Source organism: Danaus plexippus, chromosome 20, assembly GCF_018135715.1.
Source record: "Danaus plexippus chromosome 20, MEX_DaPlex, whole genome shotgun sequence".
Taxonomy (NCBI): Eukaryota; Metazoa; Arthropoda; class Insecta; order Lepidoptera; family Nymphalidae; genus Danaus; species Danaus plexippus.
This window is the reverse complement of record NC_083550.1, coordinates 6305136-6328012: the sequence shown is the minus strand read 5'-3', so window position 1 is coordinate 6328012 and position 22877 is coordinate 6305136. Positions and strand designations below refer to the sequence as shown.

The 22877-nt window shown below is 34.1% G+C and overlaps 1 protein-coding gene across 10 annotated transcripts; it reads right to left on the bottom strand.

Annotated features, from left to right (window-relative positions):
* Nucleotides 1-143: 143 nt before the first annotated feature.
* LOC116774039 (glutamate-gated chloride channel) lies at nucleotides 144-22749 on the bottom strand. 10 transcript variants are annotated; one of them, XM_032666649.2, is made up of 11 exons: nucleotides 22623-22749; nucleotides 17333-17404; nucleotides 13356-13468; nucleotides 10953-11020; nucleotides 7919-7988; nucleotides 7228-7464; nucleotides 6586-6720; nucleotides 5533-5685; nucleotides 4964-5238; nucleotides 4383-4561; nucleotides 144-4146 (listed from the first exon to the last, which is right to left on the bottom strand). In XM_032666649.2, exons 2-11 carry the CDS (start codon nucleotides 17395-17397, stop codon nucleotides 4107-4109), a joined length of 1335 nt encoding a protein of 444 aa, XP_032522540.1. In that variant the 5' UTR covers nucleotides 17398-17404; nucleotides 22623-22749; the 3' UTR covers nucleotides 144-4106. The 10 variants fall into 10 exon arrangements, with proteins under 10 accessions (XP_032522540.1, XP_032522537.1, XP_061379704.1 ...); XM_032666646.2 differs by lacking the exon at nucleotides 10953-11020 and adding an exon at nucleotides 10356-10426; XM_061523720.1 differs by lacking the exon at nucleotides 22623-22749 and adding an exon at nucleotides 20414-20590.
* Between the last annotated feature and the right edge of the window lie 128 nt (nucleotides 22750-22877).

Below are 22877 nucleotides of genomic sequence, written 5' to 3'. Positions count from 1 at the left end.
CGAGCTTGTCTTTTTTTCGGTGTATCCTTGTTTATTAACATGGAATATAATAATTTAATGACATACACCTGGTATTTGTTCTAAATGTTCAACTCAAGTTTTGACATTAGTCTGTAACAAGGTATTCAAAGAAAACGTAATAATAAGATGGGTATAATTTTATTAAAATCCCTTTCCGACATTTCGTCTTACAACTGTCCTTTAAATATATGTGAGAATTAATATAGTGAGTGTGTTTTATTAGAAAATAATATGATGGCAACACCGAATCATTCCGTATAGAAACAAATTGAATTACCGCGTCTCCCAATAATTGACCCAACATCTACCGATGACGTACAAAGTGCTGCCAAAACGTGGATACCTGATAAATCACAGCCCAAGAATATCTATAGGACACTAAATCTCGTCCACTACGCCGGGCTAGTTCCGAAAAAATCGGTTTTTTTACAAAATTAAAATAGCATCCGAGCTGTAAAATTAATTTGAGTCTTTACATAGTAATGCTCGAACTAATTCAATTCATGTTTATAAAAAAACTAGCGTCACTGAAAAAAAGGGACGGAAAGAGAAAAATGAGCGAGATGGCGAACGAAAAATTTTCTTAAAATTGTTGAATCTTTCCATATATTAATATATTATTATATCGAACACAGCGATAGTGATATATAACATTGAAATATGTACGAACTACATAACAGCATGATTGTTTTATAAACGATTCACATACCATTGCACGTTTTATATTAAGTCATTGTGGTTATAAGTATTGAAATATATTATTCCTATATATTATGAGTATTTAACTTTAATTACGATACGTAGAGTATCACTGGCAGCCAAGAAAGAATAATTATGTTATTCTTTATTGGTGTAGTAGCGACTTAAGTGCGGCGACTGACTCGGCTAATGTTTAAGTCCTCGGTATTGGAACTATTCCAAAATAACATAACGAAGAATAGAAATAGAAGGGGACAGAGGAAATAAAAGAAGCGGGGGAGAGACTCGAAGACCTTGATCCGTGTCCCATCAGAATCGAGCTGAAATCTCCTAAGATGACGATTATACAACCCACCGGCTTTCCGTCGAGTTCCCATTCAAAGATCGGACAACAGGAGCCCCGAGGGAAAGACGTCATCAAAAAAAAGAACATAAACAGCTCACAGAAACTATTTACAATACAGAAGCGGCCGGCACCCGAGTCAACTTTAGGTCGAAGGTGACGGAAGACGGATATTGAACCCAAAGTAGACGAGTCTGGGGAAGGTTGCGGCTGCCGCGGTCTTATGGTGTCCTGAAGCGCTACGGCCAAGCCTCGTGCCTTTCGGGGCGGCAAAGCACTTCCGGCTACCATAAAATATGTGCGTGAACTCTACGACCACACTTGTCTACCCTATGGTCGTAAAATAGAAACACATGGCGGTAACACCAACCACAACGGAACGCGAAAGATCACAGACAACTACGAAGACTTAAACAATCTCCGATAACTTGGCGCTTCGTGTGATGCCAAATCCCGCTAAACCTTACACTATATTTATAAAGATCAGCCGACGCACTTAACTATGACTAGTATTTACAATTTGTTCATCCATCTTAAAACTTTTGCCGAACAGAACTTTGGCTATCTTCTCATCTATTTCCCGACACTGTTCGCTGAGCCCCAGCGCACCAATATAAGTGAAAAGAACTTAGGAAAATGAAACGAACAAATCAAAATCACGACTCACCATAAACAGAAAACTTACGGAACTCAGTCTAAAGTACGCAACAAAAAGAAATAAAAATTTAATCAACATAGGGTAATAACAAACAATAGCCTCTACTCCAATGGCGAAACAAAAGCAAATGCCAGAACGGGAGGAAAACAACATAAGTAACTCGACTGCAAATGAAAATACAACGCCAGCCGTACCCACGCTGTAGATACACGAGTAACTACATGAAATAAATGAGGAGATAGCTGCGGCCTGTTGCTCTCCTTCCCGCGTAGAAAACTTTCCCTGGTCTCTTGTTAAGTCGAGAAGCTCGACGGACTCATACAAGAGGGTGGTATCCAACCAGGCGGGCCCGAGCCCTACCACCGTCGGGTTCTGTCGCCTCTTACGACACCCTGCTCTCCCGACACGGGATTGGGGAAGGTATTCTGCTCCGCCCCAATACGGAGAGGAAACTCCTCATTTGTTTTTTGTGATCATTCTAATATCTAAATATATTGTGGAACGTTACCTCATTAATGAACTTCTACAATTTAAAAGGATAATATCAACAAGACATGCGTGTGTTTTGGCTTTAAATTAAAAATGAATAAGGTTCCCGTGACTATACATAGAGGGACGAGATGTACAGCCCATTAAAGGGACGATAAAACAGAGAATTGAATAGATTTAAAGTAATTCGGAGTTCCTTGTGACGTCTCCATATTCAGCTAATAGTTTGTTTTACCGTTAATGTCTTAATGTTGTCCTAACCCACGCATTAGCCGCCAAAAGACATGATATTTGTATTTTTCCATCGAGTGAAGGCATTTTATGTCAGACAAGACTCTAGACAACTGATTCCTAAAGCTGTCCACGGAGAACCCTTTAAATCGCGATATCAACTTACAAATATCCATCAACATGTTGAGAATTTTCTATTTTTTACAAATATTAAATACAACGCGAACATATCATCATGTGACTTCTATAGTTGTAATTAAAACAATCATGCTGTAATCATTTATAAGTGAGACAGTGAACCTGTTAGTAAACCTTACACTAGTTGGCTGTACAGTGAGCGACACAGGTGTAGAGTAGGTTGTTATATACATCAGATACCTACTTTTTACAGTACCTTTTTCAAAGATGTATCGAATTTTCATCAACTAAGGTTCCAAAAATCCGTATTGCTTCATAAGTTGAAAAAGATACCGTCTAAGACTACGTATAAATACCTTTAGTGGGTAATAAATTCATTTAAATATTAGGTAATTACCCTCTCTAGATACGACAACTGTCTAGATCTAACACTAAAAGTTGGAACATGAACTCTATTCTCTAAGAGATAAGGTCCAAATACTGTGACTTAACTAATTGTAAACATGTATGTACACAAAATCGATCCTTATTATAAAAGGCATTAGGATCAATATGTCATGGGTATACGTCTAAGTGATTCATACAACCTTACATTTACCACAGATTATATTGTACGCTACTGACACTGACGTTTGACAGCGAAGAGTTGCGAATAGCTGGTGTTTGTTGTAGGAAAAAAAAATTTAATGTAGCTTAATTAAAACTGTACTAAACACAATAAGGTTTAACTAACTAGAGCACCGAATATTTTTAAAGTGAACAGAAAAATTAAACTGAGTTTTCATATCTTTTGCACCGACAAGTATTCGCAACATTTCGCAAATTATTCGCCGACAGTTTTAAACTATTGTGCTATTATTTGCTAATGTAACTAACTACACAACGCGACGCCATCGGCGCTCGAGCGGGTAAAATTATCCAAAATTTTCATTATTTATATTAGAATGTTCTTTTTTACAATGAATCAATGGTTGTCGCCGCGACGCTCCCGCGCACGTCACTGTCGGTCACTGTCCCGGTCGTAACACACTCTCACCAGCTAGCAGTGTCGTGAAGGTGCAGTCTGTGTCTCGTGGAAGCTAACTATAGTCTATGTCTAAACTGCGATGGCGCCCTACACCAGGTCAGCTGTAATGAGAAAGTCTTCGAACGGAGTCACAGGATGTAACGAAAGATGGGCCTTGGTAAAGCAATCGGGAGAAAATAAATAATAACAAGGGGTGTATTCGCCGGATGCATAGTTTAAGGATTCCGAAGAGCGGGCGAGTGACCAGCGAGGGTTCAATAGGAACCGTTCGGACAATCGGGGCGCTGACTCTCGTAGGCTAGATAAGCGAGCACGGCCAGCGGGAGGGCCAGTCAGACGCGGGTGGTCGCGGCGGGCGGTCGTCAGAGACGGCGCTGGCGGCGCGGCGCGGGCCGGGGCAGGAGGCACCACAGGTACACCAGCGCGAACAACACGTACGGCGCCAGCACCGCCACCACCAGGAGCACCGTGTCCGCCCAGCTCGCGCTCCACCCGGAGAATCACTTCTCTTCGTCCTCGTCACGGAACAAGTACGTGGACCTGCAGCAAGCCAAGGAACACGTGTAGCTCGCAGGGAGAGAACTCTACTCTCAAGGACATATATTGATATAATTTCTTAAGTGTTAATTAGTTTTCAAACTAAGCTATTTTACTCATTTCAATTGACTGTTTTTAATTTAAACTGAATTAAAGACTCGTCATTCTTACTAAAGAGGACTTGAGATCCCAGTAAAAGATCTGTTAGTATACGGCGGACGATATCGAGATGTACCCACCAGTAGGCGAGGTTGAAGAGCGCGAACACCAGCGGGAAGGTGATGCGTGATATGACGTCGATGCGCTTGGAGCGAGTCGGGAACTTGGACATCCAGAGGCGGCAGCAGTTCTTGGGCTTGCTCTTGATGTGGATCTCGCACTGCCGCATCTTGTCGCCGGCGCCGCGCATCAGCGGCTTCTGACAGTTGTAGGCACGTCAGGGGCGACGGACTTAGGACTTGGACTAATATACTAACGTGACCCGACCCGTGTGTTTGTCATGGACGTGTCTGTTGTATTTGTGTGGAGATGTATTTGGATCTGTTTATCTGGTACTACTGAGCAGACTCATAGCTTGTGTGTGTAGCGTAAGTTCCGGTGGATTACGTTGTGTTCATACTTAGCGTATTCGGCGGTGACAAGTCACAAATTCATATAATTAAAAATCGTTTACGATCTACAGAACATCTACTAAGTAAAATAAAATTCCAATCAAATCAAATCAATGAACCTAAACATTCTTATCATGCCCGCTATATTCTACGCTAGTTCCAAATTAACTTCACAGGAGGTCAGAGCCCCGGTCCCGGATCTCACTCACCATAGCGAAGGTCGTGTTACTGTCAGTGTCGAGGAGGTCGGAGGCGGCGTCCATGCTGGCGGCCGCTTCCATCTCCCGTCTCGTTTTCTTCATGTTCTCCCTGTGCATGTCGGAGCGGGACGCATAGTTCACCAGGGCGAACTCCAACAGCGCCCCGAACACGAAGGTCAGGCACACCCCCGTCCATACGTCGATGGCCTTCGTGTATGAGACGGGGGGTAGGGACGCGTTGATCCCGGACGACTGAGTCGCCATGGTCAGTAGGGTCGTCACTCCTGGTGGCGGGATTTTGTGATTACAAGTTATACAGTAGTGTAACGAGTTAATAATTTAGTAAATATTTTAGTGCAAAACAGTATAAAATGACCAAGGAAGAAATCAAAAAATAATCAAAGTAATTGAAATTACAAAATTATAGTAAATGGAGATTTCAAACAATATAAGCTTTGGTCATTAGTGCTCGTATTTTTGTAGTTTGTGCAGTAATTTTTTTTTAATTTTAGTGAAAACAAACAATAAAAGGTTTTTATAACAAAAAAATAAGCACGTATTTCTACAAGATTTCTTACCAAGGGACACTCGGGCGGGAACTGCTCCCTGGTCTAACCAGAACGACACCCACGACACTATAACCAGCATGCAGCAGGGAATGTAGATCTGGATGAGGTAGTAACTAAACTCTCTCTTGAACAGCAGGTCCACCTTCAAACAGCTGTATTCACCTAAAAAAGATGGCGTTTAGGATGAAGAACAACGTTTGAACACAAAAAAATAAGATAAACTGTTAAAAATACTATTCAATTCGAATAAGAAATAATATTTTTGTTGTCCTATAAAATACTCGCGCAGCAAACTCTAAGAGTAGTTAAATAAATTGTCATCCGATCTAATTCCTTCGTAATGGGCGATCGCTGTCGGTTCCAGCTCATACACAGCTCGTAATAAAGCCGCAATTGTTCCATTTTCACGCAAAGAACAATGCACCTGTCATGCCTCCCATTCATCGTCAGTCACATTGAATGTCAGTCGAGAACGTGTAATTATTTCGGCCTTAGCGTATTTTTGTACACGGATCGTTCAACCGTTGGTGATACAGTCTAGTGCTGCTCTCGAAAACTAGGTCGTACTTCGTTATGAAATTTAGAAGGTTGCTCGGAAATTAAAAATCATCGTATCTCCGACGCTTTTTTTTTTTGTACATCCACCATTTTTAATTTTATACCAGACAATGGCCGTGTAACTGTGAAAATTTGCGTTGTGTCTGATACTTTAGATTATACTCAGAGTTTTACAAATATAATGCTCTGTGCTCGACTACAGATTCACACCCAACAGATATTAGTTGAAACTGTATTTGAAATTATGTTAGAGGTACGATGCCAAACTTGGTTTTTAATGTTCAGCGTTACTTCCAGTATTGTGTTACAAAATGGCTGAAGTATTTATAGTTATCAAATACAATTTTACATTACAAAATTACAATGGTTCAGTGTTATAATTAATTACAATCAGTCATAGAAACAGTACTATGGATTATATTATATTATAATTAGTACGGCTCGGATGGCGCCACTTGTAACACAAATTACTAAACCCATACTGAGATTGTATTGAAATCTTACCGGTATTAGTCTTGCTGTTGCAGTAATCTGTCAGGAACTTCTCCAGAGTGAACCGCGGGAGGTGCAGGTTCTTGACCACCTGCACTGGATCACCTTCCTTCCACAGGAACACCAAGTCGTCAGTTGTCCAGCCGTCTGCGGACATTTGATGTACACAATGTACGCATTAACATATATTGCTAAGTGGCCTTTGGATTCCGTTCCCAACAAAGATATTTATAGGTCGGGAAATTGCTAAAGATTTTAAGATAACACGTAACACTTCTGGGGAATAAAATATATATTTCTTTCCAATGTATGTACGTTTAAAATATGTTAGCACTCTTACCCAACTGGGGGCGGTGTCTGTTTACGTGAAGCGGTTAAAAATATTATATTTTTAACATTAGTAGTTTATTTAAAGAATTAATGAATTATTGCTACACCCGATTAATATTAACTGAAGGCCGTTAACGTTGGATTAACACTTTGTGTTGGATTCATTGTTATATGTAATGGATATTCAATAATAGGCTAACAACATTTGGAAAAAAACATTCGATTAGCAGACTGAAATGCTTTTAAAAGTTACACTTTTTCTTTCGATATCTTTATCTTTTTTCGATATAACACACAATTTTTCAATATTCTGTCAACACTCACAACTGGCCATTCTCAGAGAACACGTCTGCTTGTCCAAAGGATATAACTTTAGGTTCATCGGGCATGACAAGGTAAGAGAGATTCGGATGCTGTACAGCACGTTCCCGTTGGGGAAGATCCTGATGTACACGTTCGGCATAATGATGTTGTGGAAGTGCCCCTCTTTCTCATTGGAGAAGAAAAGATCCGGCATCCATACCCTGTTGGCTTCCGTAAGGGTCAGGTACTTGAGACGATCTAAAGAACAAAGATTTATAACAAAATTAAGACTAAACTATCACGTCTTAGTGATATCTAGGATTATTGATAGAAGAAAATTCATTTTTCATATCAATCAAAGTATTTATTACTTTTTAACCAGTTTAAACGCATGTTACGACTGCTTTTCTCAAATCGTGATCGCGACAAGACAAAACGAAATCTCTCTGTTATCTTAATGAGTATACATAGTATTTTTTCTCAGAAATGACAGTATACCTTACCAGTTTGTCATTTATAAATCTCATCGCTTGATAGTATCGACGTAGATTTATAAAATGGAAAACTCGTAACTGTCCGTACGTAGTAATCAATGGAAACTTGTGGTAACGTACTGAGTTCACATAAAACGCGCTAGCCCGGATTTAAATGCAATTAAAAATTGAAATAGTTGGTTTATTATTCTAGACGAATATAAGCACTGTTTACTTACCGCCTAAATTGTTAAATTTCAATCTCTCATCTAACCATTGTTCTCTGAATGTCAATTGGACAGAGTATTCCTAGAAATTTTACAACAAAATTAGTTTTACACTCACATAGCTATATATAATAAGTGGATGTGATCAAAACTGAGTTATTTCTATAATTTAATCGATCAATCCCAGAAGTAACAAATGCAATCTATATCTTCATATCTTTTAACCCTATTGGCTTTACTTTTCAATTCTAAAAGCTTCATGAGGCTGCTTATTTTATCAAAGCTATTTATTATACCATCAACAACTTCCATAACAATCGTCGTGATGTTGGAGTGACTTAAAGACAACACAAGTCTACAACTTGCTCGTTTTAATATATATCAAATTTAGTGCCAGTGATCGCGAGTGCATTTCACCAATATATACAAAAATATATTATTTATACCGATCCAAAATAAAATGATTGGTGTCGAAGGTTCCGTATACATTAAACCATCAAATAAACAAAAAGATCCCTCGACATCAAAGGAGCAAGTCAAATGAATTATCGTAACATATAAAGCGGCTAAAATACACGAAATAATATCATGCTTTAAGTTAGCTTTTGGTTAAAAAAAAAAACTAACCGTCTTAAATTATGTGACTTGTTTTGAGAGGAATCTCAATAGACGCTTATCTTTATTCATCACTACTCATTGACACCTCAATGATCTTAAAATTTAAAGAGTTTTAATTCGGTTCTGAAAAACTAATAAATTTTTCATCGGGATCATCAAATTCAATAATGATCTTCATTATCATCCAGAGAACATTACATATACTAAATTTTGATTCCATAAAAAAAATAATTTATACATTATTATATATAACATAGGAAAATTATAAAAATCTTGACAATGTCATAACACGCTCATAGTAATGATTGCTTCAAGTAGACAAGACAGTGATTGATGGCTGCTAAATCATCACTACACGTCACTTATCACTTTGGACGTCAGCCAGGACTTAGTGTTATTGACTTGATATTAAGAAAAACACGTTAATGTGGATATTACAGTGCCATAAATACGATCCACATAATGCTATCACAGTTATTATTATATTTATATTTAGATTCAAACAAAACGGTTAAATTAGCTCCACTAGTTGACTTTCGTTGCATCATATGATGTAAATCATATATGTTCTATAAAAATATGTTTATTAATGGGTACCAAATAACGAGAGGAATGTCTGTACTCTTCGAATATACCCAAAAGCTAACTCATCATACGTACATATATCGATATAAAAATATCATCTAAAAACGTGTTATTATTTACATTTTTAAATTCATGCACAGGCCTATGTATATGATTAGTTTCATAGAAGTTATGGTAACACATTTAGTTTGTATTTATTTGAAAGTGATCGGAGGTTTTATATCGATATAAAAGTCTGAATATGCCATGCCGTGCTGTCAAACTAAAACTGTCAAAAAGCGCATCATAAATCGACTCACCGTCTAGCATTCGTCGATGGAATGCTTTACCCATGCAGCTTAAAGACCAGTTAACTAGGACAACTACACGACATTACTAGCTTCAGGGCGAGGGTCACATATTGCGGTCAGGTGGGCAACCACCGTTCGGAAGCTCGAAGCCGAGTGCGGACGCGTCGATAGTTCCCGATACAATAATAACTTTACACAACACAAATTCACATGAACAAGACAATATTAATGTCACAGTCAAGGTACGACCAAAATAGTTTTTATATAACTTTAAAATATAGATATGCATGACATTAATGGTTAAGAAGCGTGACAAAATAAAAAGAATAAAGAATATATGAGATGATGACGAAGGTGCGGTCCGCGTTTACCTCCTAGTTCAGTAAGCGTGGTAAAATACGGTCTCTTTACTAATGTACAATTTCGGCGTGCTTTACCGAAGCGGTCGACTTCAGTGCTAACTACTATGCCAATGTTCATCAGGTGTTAAATTTTTGTGAATACCCCGTGCCCTCTATGTAGAAAAATAATAATAAACAACATAAACAAAACAAAATAGTATGAAAATTTTGGACATGATTCTTGTTATCTCTGTCGGGTGACGCGGCACCGCACCGCTCTTGTTATACACATTTAGGGATTGGAATTATGCAAATCATTCAAAGAAATATAAACAAAAAAGTATAAAAGGAAAGAAAACAAAAAAATCAAAAACACAAACATACCCAAATACGAAAACGACAGCTTGAGAATGTTCAGCACAGTGCATCATTGCCAGATATCCAGTTTATGACCAGTTTTACTATAAACAAAGCTCCTCTCATAGAAAACTCCTCTCGAAGTCAAGCAAATTAGTACTGCGACTCTCACATAATATGTCCAGCCGGATACTTTGTTTATAAATAAAAGTGTCATGGTTACATCGTTTGGTTAATTGGTTATGTGCAACCACTCACCATTTTGTAATCATCTATTTTGCTGATGGATCGTAGGTACAGGTTGACGCGGACTAACGTTGGCGCATCGCCTTTATGAGAAAAAAACACGCATTTAAAACAGAAGTTAAACCGCTTTTGTTAACATAACACCCGACCCAGAAAAGAAACCTGTTATGATTTTTGACACGCAAAATAAAGAAAAAAATGTTAAATGTTATTTTATCTAATGAGATGGAAACGTAAGGAGGTCCATTTCATTACAAGCCGGGACATCAGCTTACACATAGAAGCGCCAATCACCCTATGGAAAGTCAGTGAGGAAGTTGAGAAGAATCAAAGTAAGCGCCAGAGATATGAACCGATACTCTATTCGTTTGATAATACTTCAAAACGCGCGCGTCTAAAAACGATTTTGGTCGTCAACACCAAAGGAAAGAAGATTGTAAAAAATAAATTAATATAAAAAAAATAATAATAATAAGGTTACATTTGGTCTGGTAAGTCTCTCCATGCGGAGCGAGTTCCAAATTCATTTGACTTGTTTTGATCGTATCTTTATAAAACAATTCGTAACATTCTTATTCTAGATGCATGGCCCAGTCGGTGGTGACTTACCATTGTGACGTCATCGATTTTTGATATACTTCGGACAAATATATTGACGCTGACTACGGCTGGCCCATCTAAGTACCAAGCAAAATATACTGTTGATATATCATTACAAAAAAACTTCTAAACCCTAGTGGAGCATACACGTGTCAGTCACGCGGTGCCTTTTGTGAACCACACCACTAATTACTCACCTTCCGCCTGAAAGATTTATATAAGTACGCACCCAGATCGATGGTGTATGATGGAATAAAATAAAACATTGTCGAAAACAACACAACGGAAATAAAGGGGAGCGGAAACAATACGAACAGCTTGTTTATAGGAATTTGTGTTAGTGTTGGCTCAGGATTGTAAAAAGGGTGGCCATTTAGAAAATTAATGTAATTTAATTCTGGAAATAGCTGTAAATGTTATGAACATCCTTGAAATTTCTGAACTGTGAAAGTCGCCAAGTCTGTTACATCTTTAAATTCTAATGCAATTTCCAAGGTCGTGATCAAAATAAACATAAAATGACTCCTCCCTCATTCAACATAAGCAAAACAGATGAAGAAAAAGAAAACATAATGTCGTGAAATGTCCCTTCAGCACTTGTAGTTGTATCATGTATGTATTTATTTCGTAAACAAATAAAACCTTATTTCTCTATCGTTCGTCGTTGGACAAAATTTGTAAGCCCCGAAATATATGACAGACGTATTTGCATACTGATTATAATAAACAGAACATGTAAAAATATATGTCGTGGTTGATATCATACAATCTGTAGTTGTTATAATCGCGTGCTAAAACACGTTCATCGATTTTTTAAATGCCGCTATAGATATTTCAATAAAATAAAGTACTTTAGAAAAATATTTATAATATATTTTTTTTATATTTTATGATTAAAATAGAAATAACGCTCACGCCCGCACTCGTGCGGCATTTAATTTAACTTTTTGTGATATATATTTATTCCACCAGGCCGTAATATGAATTTTGAGATCCGACTTCCCAGACATATCCAAGGAGATCGATTACTATTTCTCTTTGGTATGTCAAGAAAGCCGTCAACACTTAATCACGTCCAGGCATTGGGAAAAAAAAATAAAAGACACAGGATTCCTACGGGTTTTCCCTTACCACAGAGTTACTAATATTAGCAATTAATTTGATAAAGTCGACGGGATTCAACTTATTATATCTATTAGTATAAACTATAGGTACCCTAAACTTTGTGCTTGTATAAGTTTATTTCATGTTGACAATTAATAACACGTAATTGTCTAATGGGGATGTACGTTACGTGAGCAGAAAAAGTAGACTCCGTTGACGTAATCACCAGTATTGATAACAATTCCATGGTAAGGGTCAAAGCGGTTCCAACACGCCTTGCACAACTCACCAGATCAAAGGAAATAACTTTTTTATATGTATTACAAACATTAAAAAAAAAATCACTCAATGACGTTTAAACGTCAGTTAAATGTCAGTTTAAACGTCAATCGTGTGAGGTGATTGTCCAAAGCGTCAAAGCTATGCGTCCGTTAAAGATAACCTATTCTTTAACTACTAACCATCTTAATGTCGCTTATAGTTGTTATACTTCTGACGAACAGGTTAATATTAACTATTGCCGGTCCATCTGTCGAGAGAGGTCAAAGTACCTTAACACTGTACCAGGATATAACACAGGTCACACTACGGTTAGACCGAGAGAATTCAAATTCTCCGAACTTAGGCTTAAAACACTATCCTGAATATATCATTATATAGTTATTAATGAATAACTGTTATTAATTTAACATTATATAGTTTATTTATATTAATAAATGATAATAATATATATGTTATACATAATACGGATGTACTTCGATACACAGTCCTAGTTGCCTTAAAGAAAATTCATATTTTAGATGAAAAAAATATACGTTAAATATTACCTTAGTATTGCCTCTGAAATATTTACTATAAAGTATCTGTGAAATTAAAATAATCGATTTAGAGTGAGTTTCAAATCTCATTCCAACTGAATAAATAATGTGGGTAGACCCTTGTAACACTCCTCGACGTGTGCAATTTTTTACTTAACTATAAATAGCCCGTGATAGTCGTGAGCCCAATTTGTACATTGAGTTCCGGAAACTAGTACAAATATTACTTCGTTAAATTTAACAATATCCCTTGTCTGAAAATTATGGAATATTTTCTAAAGCAGTTCACAACATGTCTGATTTTAATTTGTCTGAATTGATATTTATTTTGATTTCTAAATTACACGATGATATATATGCATATTGTATTAGATCGTTCACTAGCAGCGCGGAAGCATTTTAAAATATAATATACTTAGAGCTGTGGTCGTTCTCAGTAAAGTACGTCTTATTTGTAACTTATGAGGTAATAGCAAAAAATTCCACATACCAGTGCCGTTGATGCCGGATGGCCGGATGCGAGCGTCGTATCTCCCGGGGCCCAGGATCTGGTCCAGGATCTGTTTCTCCTTCTCCCTGAAGTTTATCTTCCCGTTCATACATCTGCCACAAAGTGTTAGTTGAGAGAGTTGCAGGAGAAAACGAGTAGGGCCAGATATAGTTAGATCGAGGACTTTACCAAGTATTCATATAAATGAAACTAATATTATTCGGATCACTACGCGTATTTTAATATTTTAAAAACGACATACTCCTGACGTTTCGGTTACTTTGCAGCAACCGTGATCACGGTTACACGCGTGGTAATAAAATATAGTTATCAAGGAATTTTCACCTCCGTAGACCATTTGTTAGTCCCAAATATTTGGATAATTTGAATAACTGAAATAGAACACTAACATTTTTAACTCTATATATTCTTAAAGAATAATAAATCAGTAGATGTTGCAGCAAGAAAAATAGTACACTCAAAAAAAAGATATTTACGCTCCGACCGGCGCATTCCTCAACTAAAATACGTTTATTAAAATTGCTATTGCTATTAATAGCTGTGTATGGAATTTATGAACGGGCACTTAAGATTCAGGATGTCGCCTAAAATCTTTATTATACAGAAGATCGCAATGTAATAAAGCGATACAATAGGTACTACTGGGTCACATATCCTGACATCGTTGTTGATAAGACGGCACGACTAACTAACGGGGTGATAAGAATATAATCCTTCAGATAACAGAGAACACTTTTCCTTTGCAAATTTTGTTTTTGACGAAGGCTTACTATCACATGATTTCCATAGTAACTAAAGCTGTGCACACAATTTTTATAATGTAACGAATAGGTCGTATTTAACAATTACTGAGTAAGACACAGATGTCGTAAGCCATCCCCATATATATTTACAATGACCGGAAATACGCGAGACATCAGCTCATCTTAAACTGGTGTAATATTATATTGTAGATAAGAAAAATATTTTCTCACATTGTCTTTGAAGTCAAAGATAGTTTTCCCAAAATCTCGTATTAATACTCAAATATCTCTTATTGGAACATCATAGATTTATGGAAGAAGACTGATCATAATTTAATATCAATTGATACGTTATAAATTAATTGTAACAAAGAATCGGTTTACAGATAATTCATAGAGTTATTACATATTTAAAAAAAAATTTAGTACACGTGACAAATTAACATTTTTTTTTTACAATACAGGCTGTCAAGCATTCTTGCATGGAATTCAGAGTTTTTAATACACAATAAAATAAGAAAAATCTGATAGAGTAAAAAAATTATATAGAGTTGTATCATAGAAGATACACCTATTATAATACATAAAGTATCCGGATACAAAAGCCGTGGACCTTGAGACAAAGGCCTAGTGTTATCACTTCAAATTCATTTTGTTAATACTACAAGTGGGAATATTTAGCGAAAGTTTGAACGCGGAACGGGCATGCGGCCAAACAATGCGTTCAGTAACAGCAGACATTGTAAAATCGTTAATGTCTTACACGATTCATGTTTGAACTGAAAATAAGTGTGATAATAATCTTAAGTAGGTATTTCTAAGAGATATCTTCATTAAAATTTTGTTGCAAAATTAATTTTTAACTTATATTAGTTGACTTTGTTTCTAATTAAAATATAAGAAACGAGAAATTTTTATTAATTTGAATGATCGTGACTCAGCGAAATGGTTTTAAGGGAAGCCTTACCAATGTCATACTGTTTTTGTTAAAATTTTTAAACAAACCATAATAATAATTACGTATTTTTTTTATTAAAAAAAAATATGAATGAACTTTCAAAATATATTTTGCAGAAAATAAAAATCAGTATCATTTAAATAAAAATTATCATTTGAGTTAACAATACATGTTTTCCTATTAAGATTTAATTTTTTTTATTAAATATTATTATAATATATTTGTTTCAAGATAACTATAGATCATGAAGTATTTTTAAGTTATTGTCTCTACTCTATTTATTGTTATTTAACTGATAATTTAATTATGTATATCGTCTCATGTTTTTGGCTAGCTATCGCATGTCGTCTTTGTTACATACCCTCCTTAGAGCATGCTGGCTTCTGCACACTATATGAATCTTTATACAAGATAGTAGTGGATCGTAAAGAAACTGCTTACTGTACTATTTATATTGGGTTTAGATATATATTTTGTTGTTATTGATTAAAAACCTTTTCCAAATATTTAGTTACGGTTCAAACCATTCCAAATGTCAAAAACAAATTATTTTTAATTAATTCGATTCGATTTATAATTGCATATTATTTTTATGTTATTAAAAAAAAAATTAAGAGAAAAATTTTTTGAGCAAAGTTTTGAGAGACTTAAAAGATCTTAAACCATTGTGAACATGATTACATCTTGAAACAAATTATTTTCTACAACCGGGAGTACATGTTTAACTTAATAAAAATATTCTCTCAACATTTCATATTAGATAAACCGGTAAATACACTGATTTGTTCATAATTTAACAAATATTATAAGCGTGTTATAAATAGTTTCTAAAAACGAAGTAAGACTTATTTTTACGTATACGAATAATCTGTAGATACATATCCTACCAACGTGACAAACGAATATTTTATTTTAATCCTCACTTTAGCACGAATAGTGTTGTGACATAAATATGACATATTTTCCGATTTCAACAACGCGTGACTGTTTAACAACATTCAGCCTGTATTTTGATCCAGTTGTTTTTTATTTAGTGAGATCTAGATCTTTTTTATTTATTCAATTTCATATGTACCGAAAACCATGAATTAATTTTTTTAAAGTAATGTCACTTCTTCTATACATGAGAAAAAAAAATCTTGCCCTGAGTTTGCATCGTCACTTACGTACGGTGTGTATTAAGTTTTTTATTCATTCATCTGCGCACATTATAGTATCAACGTAGATTATTGAATGATAAACGGGAAACGCTTCGTATGTTGTGTGACGATACAAACTTAGTACTAAGTTCCGTTAATAGTTACGTAAAGAACAAAAAGCTTTAAACTGTCAATCTTCCCGTTAAAAATACAACTCGTACTAGAGACGTACCTCTAGTTAGTCTCTGTCCGAGTTTATTTGTTTAACACATATTTCAAACCCATATTGTTAAAATTATTTCCTTTAATTAATGACAGCGATATACTATAGAGATTTCTTGGCATTGCGCTGTCGCTACAACTTTAGATTCCAACGTTCAGAAATGCTTCATTTCGTTCGTCTAGCCAAGTCTGTTTGACAATTTGATGTCATTTAATTTTTATATTAAAATATTATACGAAAGATAAACTAAAATAATTTAAAAGATGCTAATTTTTATGGTACTTTTATATATAAAGATGAATTACTTTCAGCTATTTTTTGAATTAATATCTAAAGAATATTTACATTGATTGGAATTAATATTATATTTAGCCAAAATTAAATGTTTAATGAATCTTACATGGAACAGGAATCCACGTCAGGACATATTTTTTTCCTCTTAATTAAATGTCTATTTCCAACACAAGGACTTTTTATTATACTTAGCTTGTCTATGGTATAGAATCTATTTTTGTCATATCTTCCACCAAACCATTAATTTATACATTAATAGTATTTCTATAAAATTATCTTATTCAAAAAATTAGTATTATATGATGGTAATATTACTAATTAGTATCTCCGTGAAAAAAATACTTCAACGCAATTTTTTTTCTCAATTCAAATCACATCATAAACACGAGTAAGAATTAAATAATGTTATGTACTTCTATACAATTAATACTATTATAGTATTGCTATACAATTGTCTAGTTGTTTAATACTATATATAAATATAATATAATAAACTGAACAATTCTGTTGAACGTATCTAACTGTATATATTTTTGTATAGATTCTTATTAAGGTCAATGAAGGTGTGGGTTGAGGTGAGGATGCCAGCTGTTACTTACTCTGCTAGGTTTAATATGTAGATAATTAGAAGAACGAGGATGCATGATGGCTTCGAGATGTCCATCCTCTGACTGAAACAAAAACATATAATATCATATCAAATGTACAACGAGTAATAACTGACGTTTAAATTGTAGTAGTATTGTTTCGCTACACGTGACTAGAGTACAGATAAAATATAAACTTGAATGTACGTTTGACTTTAAATAAAAAAAAACAAAAACAAATAATAAAGTTAATAAAATAGTTATATTGTGGAGATTATAAGTTGACAGTGTGTTCGAAAACGAATCATTTTAATGTCAATAAATTTAAAATATTTTATAAAAATAATGATAATAAAAAATTCAAATTGTGTATATTTCTCAATCAATCAATTTAATTCTTTGTACGTTAAGAACTCAATGCTGCCACTTAAATTTGGCAACACATTAATATTTTCAATCACGCGTGAACCGAGCTGTCGGCGGCCGATTAATAAAACAATTAACAGATCGATATATTTTTTCTTTCCGATCTATTTATATACGTTTATTATTACATTTTTTAAATATCACAAACTTAATAGTATTATGACTTTTGTTTCGAACCTAAATTATTTTTATACTAGATTTGCGTGTGACTTCCTCCGCAAGGTATTCGAAATTAGGTTCAAAGAGAAATGTCTAAATTTTAATAAAATATGACAATAGATATTTTAACCAACCGGCAGCGACATCTAAAGTTTAGTTTGTGTCATGGAACTTTATACACAATACAACTTTTATAACTTGAACCCGCGGGAACTACACGGAAATCCGGTAAAAAGTATACTCTATGTTTTATTCTGGTGTTCAAACTATATTCCTGTAAGGTTTTACCATAACCCGTTTACTAGGGTTCGCATGATAGAGCAATAAACATTGATAAATATAAAACTGAAATTGTTATCGCAAGGTAAACTAATGAATTTAGGTGTAATTAAATGTAAACCAAAAAGCAAACTATCTATATATTTTTAATCTATATTTCACAAATACTAAAAATATTTATTTGTAATTTATAATTTTCACATGAACATCGAAAATATTTCGTATGAACGTGTATTGAGATAAAATAATATATTTAAGAATCATATGTACACTGCTTAATTTAATTTATAAGTTATTCTTCTTGTATTTGTAATATAAAACAAGAAATTAATACATGGATGAGAGAAAACGAGAAGACTTCTAAATATATAATAACAATAAGACCTGATTGTTCATCTCATCGTAATGACACAATCTTCATGAGCCAAGTCAATGTGTTTATTGAACTGGCGACCTTAAGCTTCAAAAAGTAATACAATAAGCTAACCAGAAAAATATAAAACAAAATTTATATAAAATATGTTTTTAATCGCATAATAAATTGCATATAAAAACTTTTTATACTCTGTGTAAGATGGCATCCATTTTTTATGTCGAATAATGTCACTCGTTTCTCATTTTGACACATCAAAAGATAATAAAAAGAAAGAAAAGAGCAGGCTAATAAAATTCCGGTTCTAATAACAGACTAGGTAAGTAAACTGTTAGCGGCAATTATTTAATAATAATACAAAGAATAAAAAAAACCTGTTTCGGTAATTATTAGACGCCATGTTTAAAAACAGCGACGCGGTATTTCACTTTAAGTTATCAGATCGTGTGTAGGAGGTATATTTTGTAAGATTATTAAGCCATCCCTATGTTATAGTTTTGATTTTTTATGTATATTTATAAACTACTCCTAATATTTGATTTATTTTATGGAAGGGGAAGGGTTTCAAAAGAAAATATAAATATTTGTACTACATTTTATGTTAAATATTAGTTATTTACACAACTGTCAAGCCTGACATCCACCGTTTAAGGCGGAAAGCCTCTATGTTTGTGTAGGGTGGACCCATTTAAATATAGGTTGCGTTATCGGTAGTCGATAGTCGATAATTGTTCCCTGAAGCGTACATCACTGGTAACGTAATTAGGCTCTAAAAGTTTTATTTTACGGGCATTTTTATTTTATATTGCATATATACGTCTTTAGTATAGTTTATATTGTTTGACAAATAGTTTCGAAATTTCTAATTATACAAATTTGTAAATAAACGACTGAAAATTTATTCTAATTATTGTTTGATGTGACGATGAAAATTTTAAATAATGATATTAAAATTAAACTGAACTTTATTTAAGAAACACGTAAGTCTTTGCTAATTGTAAATATTCACTCCATTAAAAGGAAAATAGAATTCAATATATTTAACTTTTTAATTTCAAAACGTATCTGATCGTAATAATAGTTGAGCATTTCTTGTCTCGGATATGAAACTTGCATAGAGTATAGACAACTCTATGATCTATATTATATTTTTCAATTAATGATTTTACATATTTCAAGTATTTGGTATAAATTTGATGTAACGCTGATAAAAAAAATATTAGTTTGACATTTATCGAAGTTTGTATAAAATTAATCAGAATTGAAAATGTGACGAGATCAAATTTTAACATTAATACATTTATTTATAATTATTTTTCATTGAAACCTATTTGTTATTCAATTAGTAGATTAAAGAGAGAAACAGTAGTTGTCAAAGTTGAAATAACGACTGTTTAAGACAAACGATCTGTTTAAACAACCGCGATGTATATTGACAAGTGAACTTTTTTTGGATTACCGCCAATATTGTGGTTAAACATTATTACATGGTTAAAGTAAAGTCGGAACGGTCGAAAATAAATTCTAATTAGTGTTAAATTACACAAATTGTTACGCGGCAGTTAACACTTTATGTAAGAAGTTGTAAAAAGAAAAAAACTAACGAAAAAGTTTGGAAGTAAAAAGTTTTTACTCGACATCGAATCATATTTCCATTATAGTTCATTGTGAAGTAATTTAATATTCTTCTAGTCTAGACTGCCAAAACTACTGAACCGATTTGTATGAAATTTTAATTTAGGTATCTATAGTATTAGAACACAAGCTGCTTTGTCCTTAAAATCCTAAAAACGGGAACACCATTTTGAAAAACAAAGAAACGAAACCGCGGTTAAATAGTTGTATATAAAAAATACCTTTAATGAAATTCTCTATTCAGAAAAATGCGACGGAACTTGAACTTTAAATATAAATTAAATGCATCTTGCCAACGCACTTCCAAATGCCAAGTGTATTGTGTATTGTAAGTCGAGTTTATATTTAGCGACGCACAACTACTCGCGACGAGCTCCCGGGAGGTACTGCTCGTTTAGGGCGTCATCTGTCAAGTTCTGCATCAGATCCTAGATGTTCTGGACCTGCGCAATGGAATGAGGCTGTAACCTTTGACCGTTACACCTGCTATATGTTTCTCACAACTTCAAAGGTAAATTTCAAATTCGTTGTTATTTATACATCGTAAAAGGAATGTTATCAGTTTACTTATGACATTTAACACAGATGCATCACGTATGTACCTATTATAAGGATTTACTATGTGATGAAAATATTATTTAATGCTTTTAATTTATTGCGACTTTGAAGTAATTGATAACTTAATTATTTTTTAATAAAGTAATCAAGCAACGTCTCCGAGGGCGTTTATATTTTTAAAAAGATTTCACAGTGTAGGGATCCGTTGTATTTTAAGCTAAAAATAAAGAGCCCGGAAGATATCTTTTGAAAATATAAAAAGAAAACGCAAGGTTTAACCAAGACCCAATTTTTTGCGGCAGGGTCAAAGATACGTGTCATTGACCTACACTCACACGTGTCAAAAGAGCCCAAAAATAGATCAAGCAGTTAGAAAATTTACTGTTCAAAAACCAACCGCCTTAATGAATAAAAAAAGGAATATAAGCAATTATACCATGTTATAACTTTTTGAAAACATATCTGAGATATTGTTTTTAATATACATATATAGTATTTCTATTAAAATTATTGACTTGCACAGAACAGACAAAGCGAACGCCATTTTGTAACTGAAATTCGTTGTTGCACCGCCATCTTGCATTAGGCGTGCATTTAATCTATTAAACATGTTAATATTAAATTTTGCATATCTTTCTCAATATATACGCTGTTTAGTTAATACTTTCCTATTTTCTCCTTTATGATTTTATACAGCCCAAAAATTGTGTAAAAATTTAATTTACTTAATAAATGCACACGCCCAAGGCTCAAAATCCTACAATACACATTTTTTTTAAAGAAAAAAAGCTAGTAAAGAAACATTATAAGCTTCCCGTGTTGATCTCACTTAAAAAAAAATCTCTTTTTACAATATTCCTTATTATAAAATTTAATAAATATTTATTTTATTGAATGATAGTAATTTATTGAATAAAAAATTAATTATAATTTATAAGATTGTTAATACGTTCGTAATAAGTTTCTGTATAAGGCTCGGTGGACATGAAAAGTTGAGAGTGCAGCCATCGAGACAGGTAGATGTTATAAATTGAGTTTAGAGTTACCGCGCAGATCGATGGAGGGTGTAGTCCGACACAATAAATTTATGAACATACAGACAGACAGATATACACGATACATATTATATATAAAAATAAAGATAATACTAACTCTACGGGTGAAAATAATGTTTAATTGGTGGCGATTTCCTCCACCATCACGCTGAAAGTTTAATCCGATAGAAATCACGCGAGTCTTTTATAACTTTCCATATAACAAAAATTAGGTACAATTATTATCAATAACTAATATTTATATATTTTTTACTATTTTCCGCCCAATAAATAATGTTCATTGATAACAGTTATTTCATTTTATTTATCTCAACTGCAAGTCACTCGATATTGCAAATATGGCGGATCCGATAACCTGTCAGAATTAATAATGGCGCCCGAAGTGGGACTCGCAGACTTGAAAGGATTTTAATTTGTAACATGGCAATGAAATACATGTTTAATAATAATAAAGATATTATTTTGTTTAAAAACCTCGTCGAACATTAAACTGTCATAATTTGGTGGTTATATGTAATGATGAATTAAAATTTCTAACACATGAGTTTAATTAATTCGCAATACAGTTATTCTATATATTGATTCTGCAATAGAGCCACAGTTTAACAGCTCTATAAATAGCAAGTTTCATATAAAACTTTTTGGTCATTTAATGTTGCTCAAGTCTATAATCGATAAATTCGAAAAAAGTTTTATTTGTTCGTTCAGATTACACCTGAACGATATTAATATCGGAACATAATACTGGTACATATTTTTATCTTACTAGTATCTTAAGTTCAATGTGGGACTTATGTGCAAAAAAAAAACAACTCACCTTTAACAAAATCCCATCTCCAGAAAAGTCCGGAGCTCGTGCAGTTTAAAAAAAGGCGATGGTATAAAAAATTCCTGCTAATATTAAAAAATAAAGCGACTAGAAAACGTTTGCGGCCGCGTCCGTCGCAGACTGGCCCGGGATGCTGCAGGTCGATCGATCTGCGCCGCGCACGCTCCCAGCCTCGCCCCGAGATGACGGCCTCCTACTACACACCCTCAGGCGCTAAAGAAATGTACGATATACATTGCTGCG